The sequence below is a fragment of the Eufriesea mexicana genome, unplaced genomic scaffold (assembly GCF_001483705.2).
Source record: "Eufriesea mexicana isolate 0111107269 unplaced genomic scaffold, ASM148370v2 scaffold422, whole genome shotgun sequence".
Classification (NCBI taxonomy): Eukaryota; Metazoa; Arthropoda; class Insecta; order Hymenoptera; family Apidae; genus Eufriesea; species Eufriesea mexicana.
Window position 1 is genome coordinate 446,392 of NW_016908602.1, and position 18,412 is coordinate 464,803.

The 18,412-nt window shown below is 43.7% G+C and overlaps 1 protein-coding gene across 1 annotated transcript in view; it reads right to left on the minus strand.

Annotated features, from left to right (window-relative positions):
- The window catches only part of LOC108545460 (inactive rhomboid protein 1), a 180,843-nt gene extending 162,891 nt beyond the window's left edge, over positions 1-17,952 (minus strand). Inside the window, exon 1 of the mRNA XM_017897086.1 lies at positions 17,894-17,952. Within this exon, the coding sequence (XP_017752575.1) occupies positions 17,894-17,895 (2 nt within the window). The 5' untranslated portion in view covers positions 17,896-17,952. The remainder of the gene's footprint in view (positions 1-17,893) is intronic.
- Positions 17,953-18,412: the final 460 nt, after the last annotated feature.

The window sequence follows — 18,412 nt, forward strand, 5'->3', positions numbered from 1 at the left end:
CAGTCGTATCTATGTCCTGCCAATTTTTTCAGAGGAAGGTACGCATAGAGGAGTCAAAAGAAGTAATTTTGCAATCATCGCCTGTCAACTCGTGTGAGGAGGCCACCGAATGACAATACCCACGAATGTTATACGAAATTTTCGCCGGGAACAGTCGTATCTATGTCCTGTCAATTTTTCCAGAGGAAGGTACGCATAGAGGAGTCAAAAGAAGTAATTTTGCAATCATCGCCTGCCAACTCGAGCGAGGAGGCTACCGAATGACGATGCTCAGAAATATTATACCCAATTTTCTTTGGGAGCAGTCGTATCTATGTCCTGCCAATTTTTCCAGAGGAAGATACGCATAGAGGAGTCAAAAGAAGTAATTTTGCAATCATCGCCTGTCAACTCGTGTGAGGAGCCCACCGAATGACAATACCCACGAATGTAATACGAAATTTTCGCCGGGAACAGTCGTGTCTATGTCCTGCCAATATTTCCAGAGGAAGGTACGTATAGAGGAGTAAAGAGGAGTAATTTTGGTATCATCGTTTGTCGACTCGAGCGAGGACGATGATCCGAGCGACGAGAAAGGGATGAAGAGGGTTAATGTCCGCTGACAAGACGCGAGAAGTTGGACGTTTCGACAACCCCTGGAGTCCGACATTATTTTCCGAAAATGAACCGTCTGTTCATCCCTTTGACGCCCGCAAACCTTTTCATTCGGAACTTTGAATGTTCAGAACATAGAGGGGCTGTCTCGACCGAGATAGAGATGAAGTGGCAGATGGCTTTCGCGTCTTGGACTTCGGTCACAGTACCTACTAGCCTCGACGACGTACGATCGATGTTGGATCGAAGAGGACGTTGGAATATCTGGGCTTAATTCGAGATGAGAGACAATCTCAATTCGAATTTTATATTCGATGATAAAAATTACACGTCTGTCTATAAAAATAACGTTAAAAACTCGCATGGATCGTCAATCTCTGAGTACGAACATCGACTACAGATTGCCAAACTATAAAGGGGGTGAATTTATCTCTCATACTGCATTTGCATATCTAATAAACGAACGAATATTTTTCTAATCGCGACATCCGTATCTCTTCAACTCTAACGATTAAACAAGATTTTAATAAGTCCACTCCAGTCAGCGAGAAGTTGAAATTCATTCCTCAATGTTCACTTCGACGCTTGTGCAGCCAAGTTGGCGAAAGGTAACTACTTAGACGCATGTTAATCGTAATTCACGCGGAAGTTGCGAAATTTCGAGGATCCGAGTAGCGAGATTTTACAGCGACGCAACGTGAAACTCATGCTTTTCAAATTTGGGAGAAGCCACGCGCATGGCGCCGCGCCCCAAGAGGAAACGGTTGATGTGATTTACAGCGACACATTCGGGATGACTTCCTATCGTATTACAAGGGACGCGAACTCCCGGACACCGTGAAATTTGGTTCACGTGTACCGCCATCGCGGAAATTTCTCGCGCGCCTCGGCGAATTTGTTTAACGTCGATTCGCCCAACAATGGCTCTCCTCTTCACGGCCATGAGTTTTTCGGATAACGGGAAATACTCGGGGTAAATACACGGTGGCGAACGGAACGAAACGAAACGAAACAAGGAACAATTTGCCTCGCGGTCGAAGGATTGGAGTATTTTACATAGAAAAGGAAAATCACTCGTCCGACGTGTTCTCGTGTTCTAAAAAGGATCAATTAAGCGTGAAATCGAGTAGTTTTTATGATGAAAACGTCGGCGCGAATCCAAATCGAAAGTTTGGTGGGAAGTGAAATTACAGGCAGCTGAACGAGAGCTTTAAGGTCGTTTATTTTTCCTCTCAAAGAGCGCGAGGGCATTAATTTTCGCGCGCGGCCGTTAATGAGTGGCATGTATTAATTAGTTCTCTTTATAAATCGTTCCCGGCGGGTTGTGTGCCGTTAATTAATCCACGGGGAAAGTTCCAGGTGTATTCGCGATGCAAAGATCACGTCGCCCGGCCTAATTGATCGGATTGTTCAATTAAGGCCCGGTCACTGAGCAAACAAGAACTGGGCGGCCCGTTCAACGCTTATGCAAATTCGGCGAAATCCGTAAAAAAATAGCCAAGTCGCTGAAAACGCGGGCATTAACTCCAGGCCCGAATCCCCAGACGATTCCCATTGAATCTTTCGTCGGGAAAATTCCGCTGGAAGACTCGCTTTTTACCCGTACAATTCGCATTCCCAAGGATTAATTGAAATCGCGCGCATAGTTAGACTGGAAGACAGACGCAGCTATGAAGACGAGTTCGTGAAAAAATAGCACAGAAAAAGACCTCAATCGTGAAATATCCGAGAATTAATAAATTGCAACGAGGCAAATTATATTTTCGAATTTTCAAACTGATTACTCTCGATATATTTTACACTCGAAGTTCCTAATCCCCGTGTAATCATATCTGTTTCGTGTATCACGTACACTGCCAAAGAGACTTTCCCTGTAACTAAAAATTAGCCTAACCCTGTTTCAAGAGTCGACCAACGCGGAGAACAAAATTCGCGATTGACAGGTGTGAAGACGAATTCGTGAAAAATAGCATACGAAGATCTCAATCGTGAAATATCCGAGAATTAATAAATTGCAACGAGGGTAATTATATTTTCGAATTTCCATGTGATTACCCTTGACAAAGTTTATACTCAAATTTTCCATTTCCCGTGTAATTATAACTGTTTCGTGTACCACGTACACTGCCAAAGAGACTTTCGCTGTAACTAAAAATGAGCCTAACCCTGTTTCAAGAGTCGACCAACGCGGAGAACAAAATTCGCGATTAACAGGTGTGAAGACGAATTCGTGAAAAATAGCAGACGAAGATCTCAATCGTGAAATATTCCAAAATTAATAAATTGCAACGAGGGTAATTATATTTTCGAATTTCCATCTGATTACCCTTGACAAAGTTTATACTGAAATTTTCCATTTCCCGTGTAATTATAACTGTTTCGTGTACCACGTACACTGCCAAAGAGACTTTCGCTGTAACTAAAAATTAGCCTAACCCTGTTTCAAGAGTCGACCGACTACCGGCGAGCGACCAACGCGGGGAGCAAAATTCGCGATTCACAGCTGTGTTTTCCACGGCACGGTACACCGAATGTGAACCTAACGATTGTTCGTTTCACCGCAGAAGCCCGTGTCGCGATTCCCACTCGTTCGATTTTCCCTGCAACTACGCGAAAGTATATCATCGTTCGACGAACTACAGCTCGCCACCCCGCCAGGCGATTCATCGGAATGGAATATAAAGGGAGCAAAGTGCGGGCAGGACCGAGAGAAAGAAAGGAGGGAAGAAAGGAAGGACGAAAAAAAAAGAAAGGAAAGGTAGAGAAAGCATGAAAAGAACATTCTTAGCCGAGATTCTGCTGATCGGTATAGCTCGCGAGTAGAGTACCGAGATTTTCGAAGGAACAGAGAGTAATGGTCTGTAATACCGCTCCCCTGTCTATACATTATCGACTACGAAATTGAAATCATCCATTTCTCTTTTGTGCCGAAAGGAAATTGCTTCCAGCACTGGCAACGAACGTGGAAACGCAAGCGTAATTTATGCGCTGCGAAATTTCGTTTCGCTTTGTCACAAAGGGGCAGGGGAGTTATTTAAAAACGCAACCAACCCCGCGGACCACCGATTTTTCCCACGAATATTTTCATCCTTTGAATCTGGCAAAAAATATAAATTTATAAACGTGAATAAGTACGTTAAAAAATAATTGTTCAACGCGACGTTAAAATTTTTCGAAGATTCAGAGACTAATTATTTAATTCGACGTACGGATCTCTCTTCTTTGGGGTTGTTCAATGCAGCAACAGCTGCTTGCTGTGAATTAACATTCCGTCTACCTTTCCTGGCTCAAGATTGATAGGCAGTTATTCGTTTGACTCGAATGTCGCAAGAGCTCGTGTAAATATAAACTTTGGAAGAAGAACACGTTCTTTGATGCGACAATCTCCCAAGAAGAGAAATTTCGAGACCCCCGATCGTCCAAGAATTCTTCTGCAAAAATTGGCGGGGTTAAGGGTTGATAAAAATTCGAAGACCACTTGGAAAATATGGAATTCACCGGCGATATTCCTCGTAAGCCCCGTGACGTGCGACGAAACTTCATGGGTCGCGATAAAGGGATGTAACGCGAGAATGATCGCCATTGGGGCGTGTAAAAAGTGAAACTACGAATCGAGAATGGAGAATCGGTCCAGACGGGACGTTTCCATTCTCGATCGTCTGTCGTACGTGTACACGTGACGTAGGTCGAAATTATCGTAATAAAATCTCGTTTCGGGACCTAAGGGGTGGTCTGGTTAGTTTCGCGAGTAGAGAAGAAAAGGGTAGACAGGAAGAAAGAAGAAATGGAAGGGAGAAAAGGGGAAGGAGCATCATTTTTACGAGTCCATATGTCTTCGGGGCGAAAAAACGTTCGACAGCCATGGGAGAAGCAATGAAAGCGTAATGGTGTTCAACACCCTCGCTCTATTTTGCTCGTAAAACGCGGCTAAAACACCGGCTGGATGCGGGTCGTGGTAAAAAGGAGCGTAAAGTTAGTCGAAACGTCTTTAAAGGAGCCTATAGCCGGCTCGAGACGTGCTGGCGCTGATAAAACTCCAGCATGATCCGCGAGAAGACGCAATACGTGGTCCAGATGCAATTCGAGAATCCTCCTCTGAAAGGTCCGCGAGAAATTTCCACTTTACGACCCACGGGGAATTCTAATGCCGACTTTCGAGCTGCTTTATAACGTCATGATTATCTTTGTACCTGCTAGCACCTCGGACGTTTATAATTTAGAAATTTTCAGGATAACCAAGTCCAGGATAAATGGCAAACTCTGGACGAGCAGCTTTGGAGAGGAAATCGTTAAAAACCCAGTATAAAACGCTTCGAAGTGGTAATTTATGAAGCTTGGAGTGTAATACGTCGACGGGGGATGAAATAATCGGGGGTGGAAAATTGTGCGACACGAGGCGAAGAAATTTGAGCATTCCTGAGATAATGACAATTTTCGGAAAAGGGGACCTATTTGCCAATTGGAACTAAACCTAGGAATGATGATACTAATCAGCATTCCAATAATCTCTTCACTAGGATGCCTCTAGATACGACATAGATAAAGGATAAAAAAATACTATTGAATACCTACGTGTACACTCTTGACGAGTCATCAAGTTCAAGACACTCGACCAACAGAGGGATTAAACAATGAAAATCGCTAAGGTTGGAAAATTCTAACAGGTCGCAGAAGTAAATTATCCTGCAACCCAGTATAATACGTTCCAATGTAGTATTTTAAAAAACTTGGAGTGTGATACGTCAATGGGGGATGAAATAATAGAAATATTCGAGGGTGGAAAATTACGCGACACGAGGCGAAGAAATTTGAGGATTTCTGTGGCACTGACGATTATAAGAAAATGGTTCCTATCTGCCAATTGTAACTAAACCTAGGAACGATGATACTAATCATCATCCCAATAATCCCTTCACTAAGATACCTCTAGGAATGACGTAGATGAAGAAAAGAAAAATATTATAAAAATCAAGTTCAAGATACTCGACTGATAGAGGAATTAACAAGCATCGCTGTGACTAGAAAATTCTATCAAGTTGCAGAAATAATTCACCCTCCAGCCTAGAACCGTGCAAGCATGACCAGAACGATAACAACTAGCGAAAAGTCAGAGAGCCACACAGCGACGCTACATTAGATGATTTTCCAAGCGACTTTTCAAACCCTCCAACACGTGTCCGTAATTTCGTCCACCGTTTGCACGTTCACTTTCGCGAAACGATTCCTGCCAGCATGCAGGGAGGCATTTTCACGGATATTCGAGTACAACCTCATTACGTTACGCGGTCGATCGACCATCGGGGAAGAGAAGTCCTAAAGAGATTGTCCAATTCAGCGAAAAATTAGAGGCCCGGTACATCGGGAGCGTGGATATGCTCCGGTTTTCGGAGCCATTAACTTTTTCTCGGCCCGCGGATTCCCGGGGTATACACCGGTGTTACTCGCGTGACACACTTGCCAGCCACCGGCTATTATTTCGTAATCCAACGCGAAAGTCGGCTACTCCAGCTCGAACCCACGAAAGTTCGAGTGCTGGCAAAACTGCACGAGTGTCCCGTCGATGAAATTTTAATCCAATTAGAGCTCATCGTCGTTTTCCGCTCTCGTTCCTGCTCTCGAGCTATCGCCGACCCGGCTCCCTCTATCTTCGTTCCGCCAACTTAACCCTCTCGCTCCGTCTTTCGGGAGCGGGCACTCTTTAAAGCTAAAATCAATAAGCGTCGACTACGAAAACGAGCACTTAAGATGGCCCCAAGATAATGACGCACCGCCGCATGAATAATAGCGGCGGCGATTCTTTCAGACCTGGCCGAATTTGCGAGGCAAAATCGCGGAGAGGCTAATCGATAGGCGAAGCACCGTCACCCCTTTTGGCTTTCCTCCTCGAGTAGTTTCGTTTTCCAACCCCTCTCCGGTTGGCGAGCAACGAGTGTCTCGAATATATTTCCACTCCGTGGAGAAATCGAGGAACAAGGAACTCCGGCAGAGGATTTCCAATTTACGTGGATGGAACTTGCCGTGAGTTGCGTTTTCGTTCAAGATTCCGCGGTTTTCCAGCCATTTTCGGGTGTTCGAGCACGAGAATCGAGCGCAAAGGCAGCTTCGATTAACCCTAGAATCGACGAGTCTTTGGGAATCCTGAGAGACAGGTTCCACGAAACCACGCTACGTTTTAGCTATTCTTTCTTCTGAAATTGAAGTCTGTGAGTGGTTGCATAACGTGTTATCACGTTCGTAATAGGATGATACGAAAATAACTTCCCTTTCTATGGTTCCTCAGCGCCTCCAGACGCCTACGGTATCGCCAGTGCAAGATTTCCAAGGGTCTCGGGCTTGCAATGTAGTCAAAGGGTTAATTAAGGATCAGACAAGCCTAACAGTGGTACAGTCTCGAGTAACCTCGCCAAAATTTCACGTGTCGTAAATACATACAAAAGTTGGCTAAAAAATTGAGGGGACCGCGTAGGGGAGTGGATGAAAAATACAAAAACCGAGCGTTGTATCGCATTCGAACCTCACCCCCGCCGTCCCTGTCTCTGTCGATATTCCAAAACAAAGTGGGCGAAAAGTCTCGAACGTGCCGGTTGCCTAGCTGCCGGAAAGGTTCGCGGTAAATAATTCAGTCGCGAGACAATGCAGCGTATCGATCGAACCGCAATCACGAAACTCTTCGTTGGACGTGTGAGGATGCATTCGGTGACGCTGTTCCGTTATTTCGTCGGGGGTTGGGGTCCTCGAGTCTTCGGAGAGGGGTAGACCGCGCGAGGAATTAACGGGTTGAAAGGAAAAGCCAAAAAAAGGCGGAAAAAAGGAAAGCAGGACGGAAGAAATGGGTCGAGCCAAGCGGAAAATGGGCAATTCCTGAAATACCAGATTGGACACTGGCAAGAGATCTCTCTGTCTGGTCCCCGGGCATCTTTCCACCCCCGTGCGTCTATCTGTCTCTCGCTATCCCCCGAATCCTTTGAGATGCAACGGAGAGAAGTCAAAGAAGCCTATGAAAAGGTTGCTCGCCTTGTTCGCCCGCCTGTTCATCCCCCTTTTCGTTTTAATACTTCAGCAACCATTCTACGCGAAGAATGTTTCCAACGTCTACGGAATCCGAGGATACAGTGCTTACGGTGCCTTTGGAAAAGCCAGGGCAGGATGGTGGAAAGTGACTGAGAAACTGGGAGAATGGATGCAGGTACGCGAGGAGCCGGGCACACGTCGACGCTGCATTATCGATTTACTACACCACCATACCCCGCCGCGACATTTCCTACGCGACAAAATGCTTCTATCTCCTGCCCGATGCGCGTTTGCCTACGCGGAGGAATTCGGAAATGTGATGGATTCGACGCGATTTAACGAAACACCGCGGCAAACTTGCTCGGAGATCGAGGAGAAATGGAAGAGAGACTCCCGATGCGAATCACGAGCTTCGAAATGAGATCACGGATAGGGAGAACGGGGAAGGGAAATTCGAAGAATTCCTCTACGATAGACCCAGATGGTCTAAGAATGACGAATGTGAAACGAGGAATTGGAACTGGATAAGGTGATACTCGCAGTCTCGGAGTTACTTCGATGTTGGGATATTTCCGAACAGACCAAGTTCCTGCAAAATTGACAGGTCAGCCGAAGAATCTAACTTTGGGCGAGAATCTCCCGATGCAACTCCAAAACGTGACACCTTTCTGCCAAACGAAAAGCATGCACTCTAACCTATCGGATGTTCAACGCCGTTGCAAAAGTTAGTCGACTTCAAAAGTTTGAACTCGATTTCGAATACTGCCTCCTCGAAAAGAAACAGCCACGCACGAGAAGTACCTCGAGTTCACCGGCACGCAGACTACAGTCAGACGAAGTACTCGTGGATTTCCATCTTACCCGATCGCAATTCCCGTCTCTGTCCACGTTTCAGCGAACAGTGGAAAGCGTTTAGGGTGCAGAGTCGCTCTGCCTCCCTCGCTCTTGGCCTCCATCCCTCTCTGCGAGCTTCGATCGCGGTGCACGAGTAATTACATGCGTCAGCTGGTCTCTGCAGTGGCGCATGCAACAAAGCGGCAGGATTTTTTCGTTCGCCAAGAAATCCCAGACTCATTTCCTCCGAGATTACCGTCAGACACGTTCATTGTCTCGCGCCAGTCCACATTAATCCGCCGGGGTCACCGCCGCAATTCCGTCATTTATCCCGCCACTCTGCTTCTTCGCCGCTTATGGGGGTTTAGCTCGTTTATCCGCGCAGGGCCCGAGCCGCATTTTTCAACGCGGAACGATGGGACACCGAGCCGGCTCCCAAGCCGACGATAATTAATTAACGCTACCCGTGGAAAGCTCCCGCTTGCCGGATGACCGTACAATTTGTTCTGCTTTGCACCCCCAGAGGGACGGAGATGGACGGTTCCCTGCACGGGTTACTCCACTGGAGAGCACGCAGGGTCGGATGGTAAGGTTTCCGTGAATATCGATGCATCTTTGCGAGTTCTTTCTCGGAGAATTTTTGGCATCTTCTTTACGTTTCTGGGGATCGAATCTTTGCAAGCTTTCCAAGCAGATGTTATATATTTACGAGTGTTCTTTGGCGCTACCAGGGGGAACAGGGTGCCTCGTGGTTTAACACTGAATGAAATCTTCCTAACTAACGCGAATACGAAGTGACTATTCGATCTTTAACGTGGCGTTAAAAATTAGAAAGCATTTCGCGTATTTATGAGAATTTCTTTTTAATGACGACCGAGGTTTGCATGTTCGCGAATGTGTATTTAAAATGAAATCTTCGAGGTCAACATCGCGATAGTTTATACATCGCGGACTTTTAATCTCCGAATGGCGTGGGAAATAACTCGGGAATTATGCAGGATTGTTATGTATTTAAGAGAATCTCTTTTGAATATTAAAAGAGAAATACGAATCGCGGTTTAACGCCGAGTTATTATTTAAATGTCCGTGCTTGGAATGAAATCTTCGTAGTCAGCATGACTAACAAATATCTCGACGGTCTTACGTAAATTTCTCATTTTGGAATAGACTGGAGGATAGCTCGGGAATTATGCGTGTTTGAAAAAATTTCTTTTCAGAGGAAGAAAATTATAGCTCGTGACTGAACGCAGAATTACGATATCTGCGTGGGCAGCGTGATGGATGAATATCTCGATGTCTAAATGTGAATTTTTAATTTCCGAATAACGTGCAGAGTATGGAAGAGACTATACTATGTCGCTGTCGACGAGCTGTCCTTTTTTTCCACCGTCTATGAATTTCTCCCGTCATGAAACACGAAGTTTACTCATCATCCGTGGAGAACGTTCCCCGACTCCCACAGGTGGCTTTAGAAGCCGCGTATCAAGCATGTTTGCTCGAGAAATGTTTGTGCGGTCTGTCGTGAACATGCAAACATGTCTTAATTTCCATGCACAGAGGCTTCCCTTCCTGTGGCATCAATATTTCCAACGTTTCAATGAGAGGTTCTTCGAAAAGAAGCCATTTTCCGTGAAAACATAAACGGGTACACGAGATCCGTTGTGGGTTCCGATCAAACTTGTATTACAAACGACTACACTAAAACGTGGACGAAGAATCGACGAGTGGGACAGAGAATCCTATGATTTCCACATTAAATTCGTCTACGATTTCTTGGATTTTAATTCTCCACCTTCTAAATTATAGAATTAAAAGATTCTCGAAATACGTACATTGAAAAATTTCGTATCTCGTACCTATGTCATGGTACATTACAGAAATATTAAAAATACTTAAAATATTACAAAAAGCCATTTTCAGTGAAAGCATAAACGGGTACTCGAGGTATGTTGTGGATTCCGATCAAACTTGTATTACAAACGACGACTATACTAAAAGGTAGACGAAGAATCAACGACTGGCAGAGAATCCCACGATTTCCAGATTAAATTCGTTTTCGATTTCTTGGATTTCAATCCTCCAACTTCAAAATCGTAGAATTAAAAAATTCTCGAAATACGTACATCGGAAAAATTCGTATCTCGTACCTATGTCATGATACATTACAAAAATATTAATCCACAACTTCAGAACGAGTTGAAAATCATAATTTTACATTATTAATAACGATAGAAGAGCCATCCGAGGTGCCACAGAATTATTATAAAGAACCTAACATCGGAAAAATTCGTATCTCGTATCTATGTCATGATACATTACAAAAAAATTAATCCACAACTTCAGGACGAGTTGAAAATCATAGTTTTACATTATTAATAACGATAGAAGAGCCATCCGAGGTGCCACAGAATTATTATAAAGAACCTAATCGCAGAGTAAGAGTAAGTGATTCTTCGAATAATTTTGGAGACGAATAAAAGGAGTCGAGACGATGACAAAAGTTACTAGCAATTGTTATTCATACGATACAATCTTGTTCGTGAAAAATAATTCTTCCATATTCGCAGGACAAAATAATCCCGCGTTACGAGTATACGTTTTGCTGACAATGAGACATTTAGTCTCGCAAGCTCGAGGATAGCGGATAATCGATACGGAAGATTATCTCTTCCCCTACGAGTTCCACCCTCCCCGTGGCATCGCGCTTTACTCTTCGCCAACGATGCTTCGACACGCACGACATTCTTCTTCCTATTAATCCACGCAACCGCGTCTCGAGAAAAGAGAAACCACACCCTGTTATCCGACACGAATCGAATTACTCAAGACTGCGAATTACGCGAGTCAACGACTGCAACAACAACGGACGAAGCATCGCGAATGCTGCACCCCCTGCACCCCTTCCGTCGTCATGACCATTTCCGTTTCCATCCGCGTGTTTTCGTTATTTATTTGCAAAGCGTCGCGAGGTTTTCAAGAATTTATCTGAAATTCGATTTCGAGCGCGACGCATCGACATCGACTCGCGATTTGCATCCCCTCGAAAACAAGACTGTCTATGGGTGAACGTCGACCGTCCGCCCCACCTTCGATTCACTCTAACGAAAGGGGTGAACCCGTGCAGTTCCATGAATATTTCATACGTATCTCGCGGTGTATCGAGAACTCTTTCACCCTCCTCATCCCCCTACACCCCCTTTTCTCTCTCCGCCGACTCTCGCTTTGTACGACAGGCAGCCGCGAATGAAAAAGCTCGCTGCGTGTGCGTCGCATAATTTCGAGGTTCTCGACGCGCCAACCCTCGCAATATCCCTTACATTCTCCTTAGAGAAGGCACAGGAATACTTCTTCCACCCTTGGATACGTTTTCTTTTTTTCTCCCGTTTCCCTTTTCCCACTCTTCCCGACCCTGTTTCCTTTTCCATCCGTTCTCTTCTTGCCATAGTAATCACCGACACAGTCAACGCTCTCTCCGGCCTCCCGTGAATACTCGCCGTCCTTTTTTACGATGGAAATTAACGGGGTATAATGTAAATCCTCTTTCAACCCCCCCTTCGTGTATCTTTTATGCGTCGTAATGCGGATCTCGTCTCCGCGGCGTACTGTGTAATTAGCGTGGTAAATATGTATAAAACGTAGCCCGGCTTTCAGCGATAACAATCTTCCGCGGCGACCTACGCCGCGAATTTTTCTTGAATAATTCTGTTTTAAAGACGGCAATGGCGAGTACGCGACTGAGAGAAACAAAGAGGGAGAGTGGTTGTGGCAGAGGGTTAAGGAGCAACGAAATTTTACGAGGTTTCTTGAGCTGAGACCGAGCTGATCCTCCCAACAACGATTATCTCTATCCCTAAGATACGTAACCTGAATTTTAGGATTCTTCGGGAACAGCGATATAGTCTGTTACTGGAAAGTACACGAACGTTTCGGATTTTTCCTGGCAATGGTATAGGGTGAAAGGAAAGTGCACGTATTGTATACTCGTGAATTTAAATTCAATTTAAATTCTGTAAATATGGCGACAATTTGAGAAAAAAGGAAGAATTTTTACCTTATTACACGGTATTATTAATTATGAATCGTAAAATAAAATAGTAATTATATTTATCAATATATATGTCACAAGTGAAATTATTGACCCTATCGTGAACAAAGAAAAATTCGATCTGACCAAGAAAAGGTTAAGAAATATTGTAAATAATTTAGAAATTAAGTTTCCATCGACTCGGAAAAGGGAAATTAAATTTTCCATTTTTCCCAACAACGTGAATGAAAGCCAACTGATCGAAAACTGGATAAAAATCCAGGCTCGTAGAGAATTTAAATTCTGTAACTATAGCGACAATTTGAGAAAAAAGGAAGAATTTTTACCTTATGACACGGTATTATTAATTATGAATCGTAAAATAAAATAGTAATTATATTTATCAATATATATGTCACAAGTGAAATTATTGACCCTATCGTGAACAAAGAAAAATTCGACCTGACCAAGAAAAGGTTAAGAAATATTGTAAATAATTTGGAAATTAAGTTTCCATCGACTCGGAAAAGGGAAATTAAATTTTCCATTTTTTCCAAAATGGAAATTCGCGCATTTCCAAGAACTAAAGCTAACTGATCGAGAACTGGACAAAAATCCAGCCTCGTAGACAAAGAATTAACTCCGGTTTATCTTTATTCTACCAAAATTCCGAACTTTCCGAGCTTCACCGAGTCCCTTTAACCCTCTTCTCTATTTTCCCCGAGTTTCCTCGGGTTCTTCGGATTCTACCGACGAGTTACAAGGAGACCCTATCGATACACGCGATTTTAATTTAGAATTCCAGCCGCGGACTCTAACGGCGACACGGAGCCACGAGGTATAGACAAATCGTGGAATCGATAACGACAAAGTTTCGAATTCCACGTCGAGGATTATGGGAAAGTACCGCGTACAGGTCGACCAAGTCCGACCACGACATTATACAGTCGACGCCGAAGTTACCAAGCGTTTGCAGGGGCGGCTCGGAAACATTTCCGGTGGCTTTATTCAAATCAGAAGAATAAATAACGAAGAGACGACTGCGCCAATATGGCAGCATTGATCGTCTCCTGGAACTTGCATCGTTAAGGAATCATCATCCTGGCTAAGAAACCGACTAAATATACGACGCACTGAGAGGAATTAACCCTTTGCACTCGGCGATCTTTTCGTGGCAGGAAAATTTGCTGCCACAAGCTCGACGATATTTTTAACCCGGTAAATAAGAAATCGTATGCAAATTAAGACGTAAAATTATTTTACTCCATATTCCACTCATCGTATAGTAATTATGAATTATCATACATTAATTAACCCTTTGCACTCGAGAGGCGCGCTTCAGTCGCCATTTAATAAAATATCAAAGCTCGATATTCACAAATATGTCAAATATCAGATAATGCAACGGTGTGCGAGGTATCGAAATCAAATAATTCTACGTGTTAATTATCATACGATTTCTTATTCCTGCTCAGAAAAATATCGTCAGCTTCGTAATAGAAAATTATTGAACTCCTATCCTTCTTTGGCCAAAAACTGGTCGAGGGCAAAGAGTTAACATTCATTTTTAGAACCTGATTAAATGGCGACTGAGAGGCACCTCTTTAGTGCAAAAGGTTAAAACCCAAAAATAATCCTGACAACGTAGTAACGAGCAAATCTGGATATCCAAAATAAACTCGTTTCCAAGTGAAAAATTAGATGAATAAGTAAACCTTAATTGAAAATTGAATCCAAATCTGACTGCTTATAAGAGTACAAGATTGGTAATTTAAGGATTTTATTATTACAAATGTCGTCTTTCCTTTATCCTATTATTAATTTTGACATTTTGCGCTCATTTTTGCTCCTGATGTATATATATATGTACTCTGATTGACTCACTGACATTGATCTTTTAAATCTCCATTGCTGTATCTTCCGAGTTCCTTGCCAGGAAGTACGCATTCCAAGTCAACTCTCTTATCAAATTTTAATGAACCAGGGACGAGACTCTTTTTAATAAACCTTACGACGGGACGGGCGCTTTCCTGCTTATCTTTGCGAAGAATATTTCCCTTAAACATGAATATTAATTCAAGTTTGGAGTTAAAACAACTGTTTCCGTAAGTACCTTACCCTCGTCCTGCTTTCCTACATTTTGAAAAAATCCCGAACGAAACTCGAAAAATCGTGTTACCATCCACGAGGCAGTCGATATTTTCAGAAGCAGACTACTAAAAAATTAACCGTGGCGTAATACTCTAATGGAATGTAATCTACGTCGTTAGTTACTAACGCAGGGTTTGAATAATTGAAGAAAGACGTTCTCCTTTCTCCGTTCCTCTTGAAATTCTTAAAAGTTCCCAGACTCGTTCCATAAATATTCTTATACCTCTTATATAAAAATATATAAGAATCTCGTAAATTATTCTTCGTGAAAATTATTAGCTACAGCAATTGCGTGGAAAAATATAGCAATCGTTGGGTTAGGTTGAGGTTAGGTTTGTCTTTAGGAAGGGTGCGTTTTTCCGATGACACGGTGCCGCCATTAATATTCAAAAGCGAAATGGTAGTCGTCGGGGATTAAACGGAATCTTGCCCGAATAATCCAGTCTAATTCAAAATAATGCGCCGTTAAATTCCAAGGATGTACCTCGAGCGATGCTAAATATTTCAACGATTCCCACGATTTCCCGAGGACTGGCGGATATTCCGGTAAAAAGGGAATCCTCGAGGAGGCACGGGATCCTCCGTTCACCGTGCGGGTGCATTAAAAAACAATGAACGCTTCAACTTGCCAGTCACGGCAACTACAAATACGCTCGTCGAAGTTAACAACAGGCACTTTCAAAGGAGGCAGCTGCAGCTATACGCCTAATTCCCAGGCCAGTCGTTCACACCGCGGTCGCCTTTCCGTCTGTGGTTCGCGAACCCGACAACTTCGACAACGACCTTTGCCGTCGTTCGTTTCATTTCGAAATCGCTTTCGTCGCCGAGTCGAAATAACTTGGCCGGAAGTTCGCCGCCACGAAATATCTCCGCGAATTCGACTTCCTGAGTCCGGACTTGCTCCCTTTCACCCTCGGCTGTCGTGAATCGCGCGTGCAAGAGAAAACTGGCTGAAGAAAACTGCCAGAGGGACGAAAGGAGTACAGCTTGACAAACTGACGCGCTTAAAATTGCGAAACGTTATGTAGCTTAATACCGACAGAACCTACGTGAGTATGTGTGAGTGTATGTTAAGATGAAGGTAGTTTAAGCAGAGGGGGTGGTTTCTTGAGCCAAGTTAACGGGAAGCTGGAAAGCTTTTGATATTCGCGAATCGGATACCGGAGACTTAACCGGAGAGACGCAATTTGCTGGGTAATTTTTAGACCCTCGAGATTGGCGGTGTGTTTAATAGCCTTCTTATGTCAGGCTGAGGGTTAATTGGTGGGAGATTAAACCAGTGTGTCATAGAGTTCGCTGCAATTGCATCGTAGCTCGGGCAATCTTCGCGAGATTCGTTAAAGGGAGGAAATAGCTAAATTCCGAGTACTTGCGTACTCGAAACTCGAGCATAGAGTGTCGAAGATATTTAGGTGCACTTGCTACTGGAGATTTTTAAATGAAAAATAATAATCCAAATCTGGATATAATTCTAAACTGTTAGCGAGTCTAGGACTGACTGGAAAGGGTATATAACAAGACCAAAAAATACTAAAGAATTTTACAAGAAAGACTAGAGACCTGCGTCATGACCGTGGCCATATTGAATCGCAGCCTGAGATAAGATAGTACAGAATTATCTATAAAATCGATCGCATGGTATAAAATTCTCGAATTCAATTTCCAAAACACGGATTGAATTTATGAGACTTATATGCCTATAAGATTGCAAGTATATTATTTTTAACCAGTCGACATCGAATTAGGACATTTCAAAATTCACCGATCCTTAACACACGAGTACTAATTCGAACGTGACCCATACATCTTCGCGATCAACTCCGCCCAGATACAGACGCATAATCAACGAAGTTTCATCCGACGGAGTGTTTCGCGATCAGAATTCCGTACACCGAGTGATCCTCGTGTATATGGCAAATAACGTGATTAACAGTGCCATGACACACCGCAGGCCGTGCAACAGCGTGGGTGGGGTCCAGTTAGCCAGGGAGAAACGCGACACGACGAGGACGTGGCGATGCAAGGAACCATCGCGACCCGATACGACCTGACATGATTTAACAGAATTCTCCGGAGCGTCTATGGAATCACGAGGAACACGCCAAGAGAGGGAGAGGGAGAGGCGCAGACAGGAACGGAACATGGGCACAGATAGAGACACAGACAGAGACAGAGACACGGACAAAGACAGAAACATAGATCGAGACAGACAACAGAGATATAGGTAGAGACACGGAGACAGAGGCAGAGAGAGAGAGAGAGAAGAAAGAGAGGGAGTACGTGAGCGCGGCAGAGTAAATCAAACGCACGTGACTCGCGGCGGCGTTAACCACTCTCACGACCGGAAATGGGATCAACACCTGCATGTATCACCGTCGTCGACGGTGTGCATTGCCGTCAGATGTGCTGGACGATCGCAGATGCAATGCTGGTCGTTTCGTACGACAGTTGCCCGATATTGTATAAGCAATCGGCTACTGAATGGATTTGTCACGCTTTTAGAGAGCAGTATCAAGTGGCGAGACTCAGTGTACCGAGAATTTCGAGATTAATAACGGTCCCTATGGACGACGCCATTTCGCGAGTCCGATAGCGCGAGTATGCGCGGACGCCACCAGTCGGCGCTGTCGCCCGTTCCGTTTCTTAATGTCCGGCCTGTATTTACGACGCACGAAAGCTTATAGGGACTTATGGACATTGTCTGCAGGCATTTGCACGCGTGGAGGGTATACGAATGTCTACGGGACGCGGTCTGTTAATGGAATTCTGTAAGGTATGGACACGCTACGTATTATGGTATGCGACACACGATGTAACGGGTCCTACACAGTGTCTGTAGTAACGTATACGTGCAGACTGTCCGTAGACTCCCGGCAGACAATGTCCTGGAAGTCTGTACATGACCTTTGCTAAGGGACACGTGTTGTTATACGTTATATATCACGTGGCATATGTTACGCGAGCTGCTCACCTGCCAAATCGATCAACTCCACGAAACGAGGAATAAAAATTTATTTTTAGTACTTCCAAAAAATTCAGAATAAATGTAATGCTTCGATAGGAAAATTCGAAAGGAATTAAACAGTGGAATTAATCGCTTTGGCTTGTGATGCGATTTTAGATTAAATTATAGCGAGACGAGAGGAATGCGATACTTTAAAAATAGATATCGAACATATCACGGGTATTTCGCACGGAACGTGATATTTCCGATAATTATACGATGCAGTAGGTAGGAACAAAATTGTACAATGATATTATCTTGGTGATTTTACTCACATTTTGTTGGCGGGGCAAGCAAGAGGAAGCTAGGAACGCATCGTTGGATGGAGTATAGGTAATCGTCGAGGAGAGCTCGTTTCCTGGAATACTGGCCACAATTTTATTTCCACTTCACTTCCCACTCCCAACAAATTGTGTCTCTTCCAATCCTATTTTACAAATTTTTTCTTAATTTTATTTCTATCGCGGTAAACAGTACGGTATTTCTATTTTATATATTCTTATAACTAACAGTGAGCCATAATTAAATTAATTGCAACATTTACATACATCGCTTTTTCCTTCTTTTTTCTTTGAAATATTTTTATTTGCTTCCTTTAATTTTGACCGACGAAAAATAACTATAATCGTTACCGAGGAAAGATACGAGAATGTTTATGAAATGTCGGTGGTATTGAGAACATTCTACGAGGGTCTATTCACCGACGTTATGAAAAACAAGTCCTACGTTGTGTTATGGTCACTAAGCTGCGAGGGCCTTGATCCTGACGAATGTAAATAATTTGCGTCACGAGG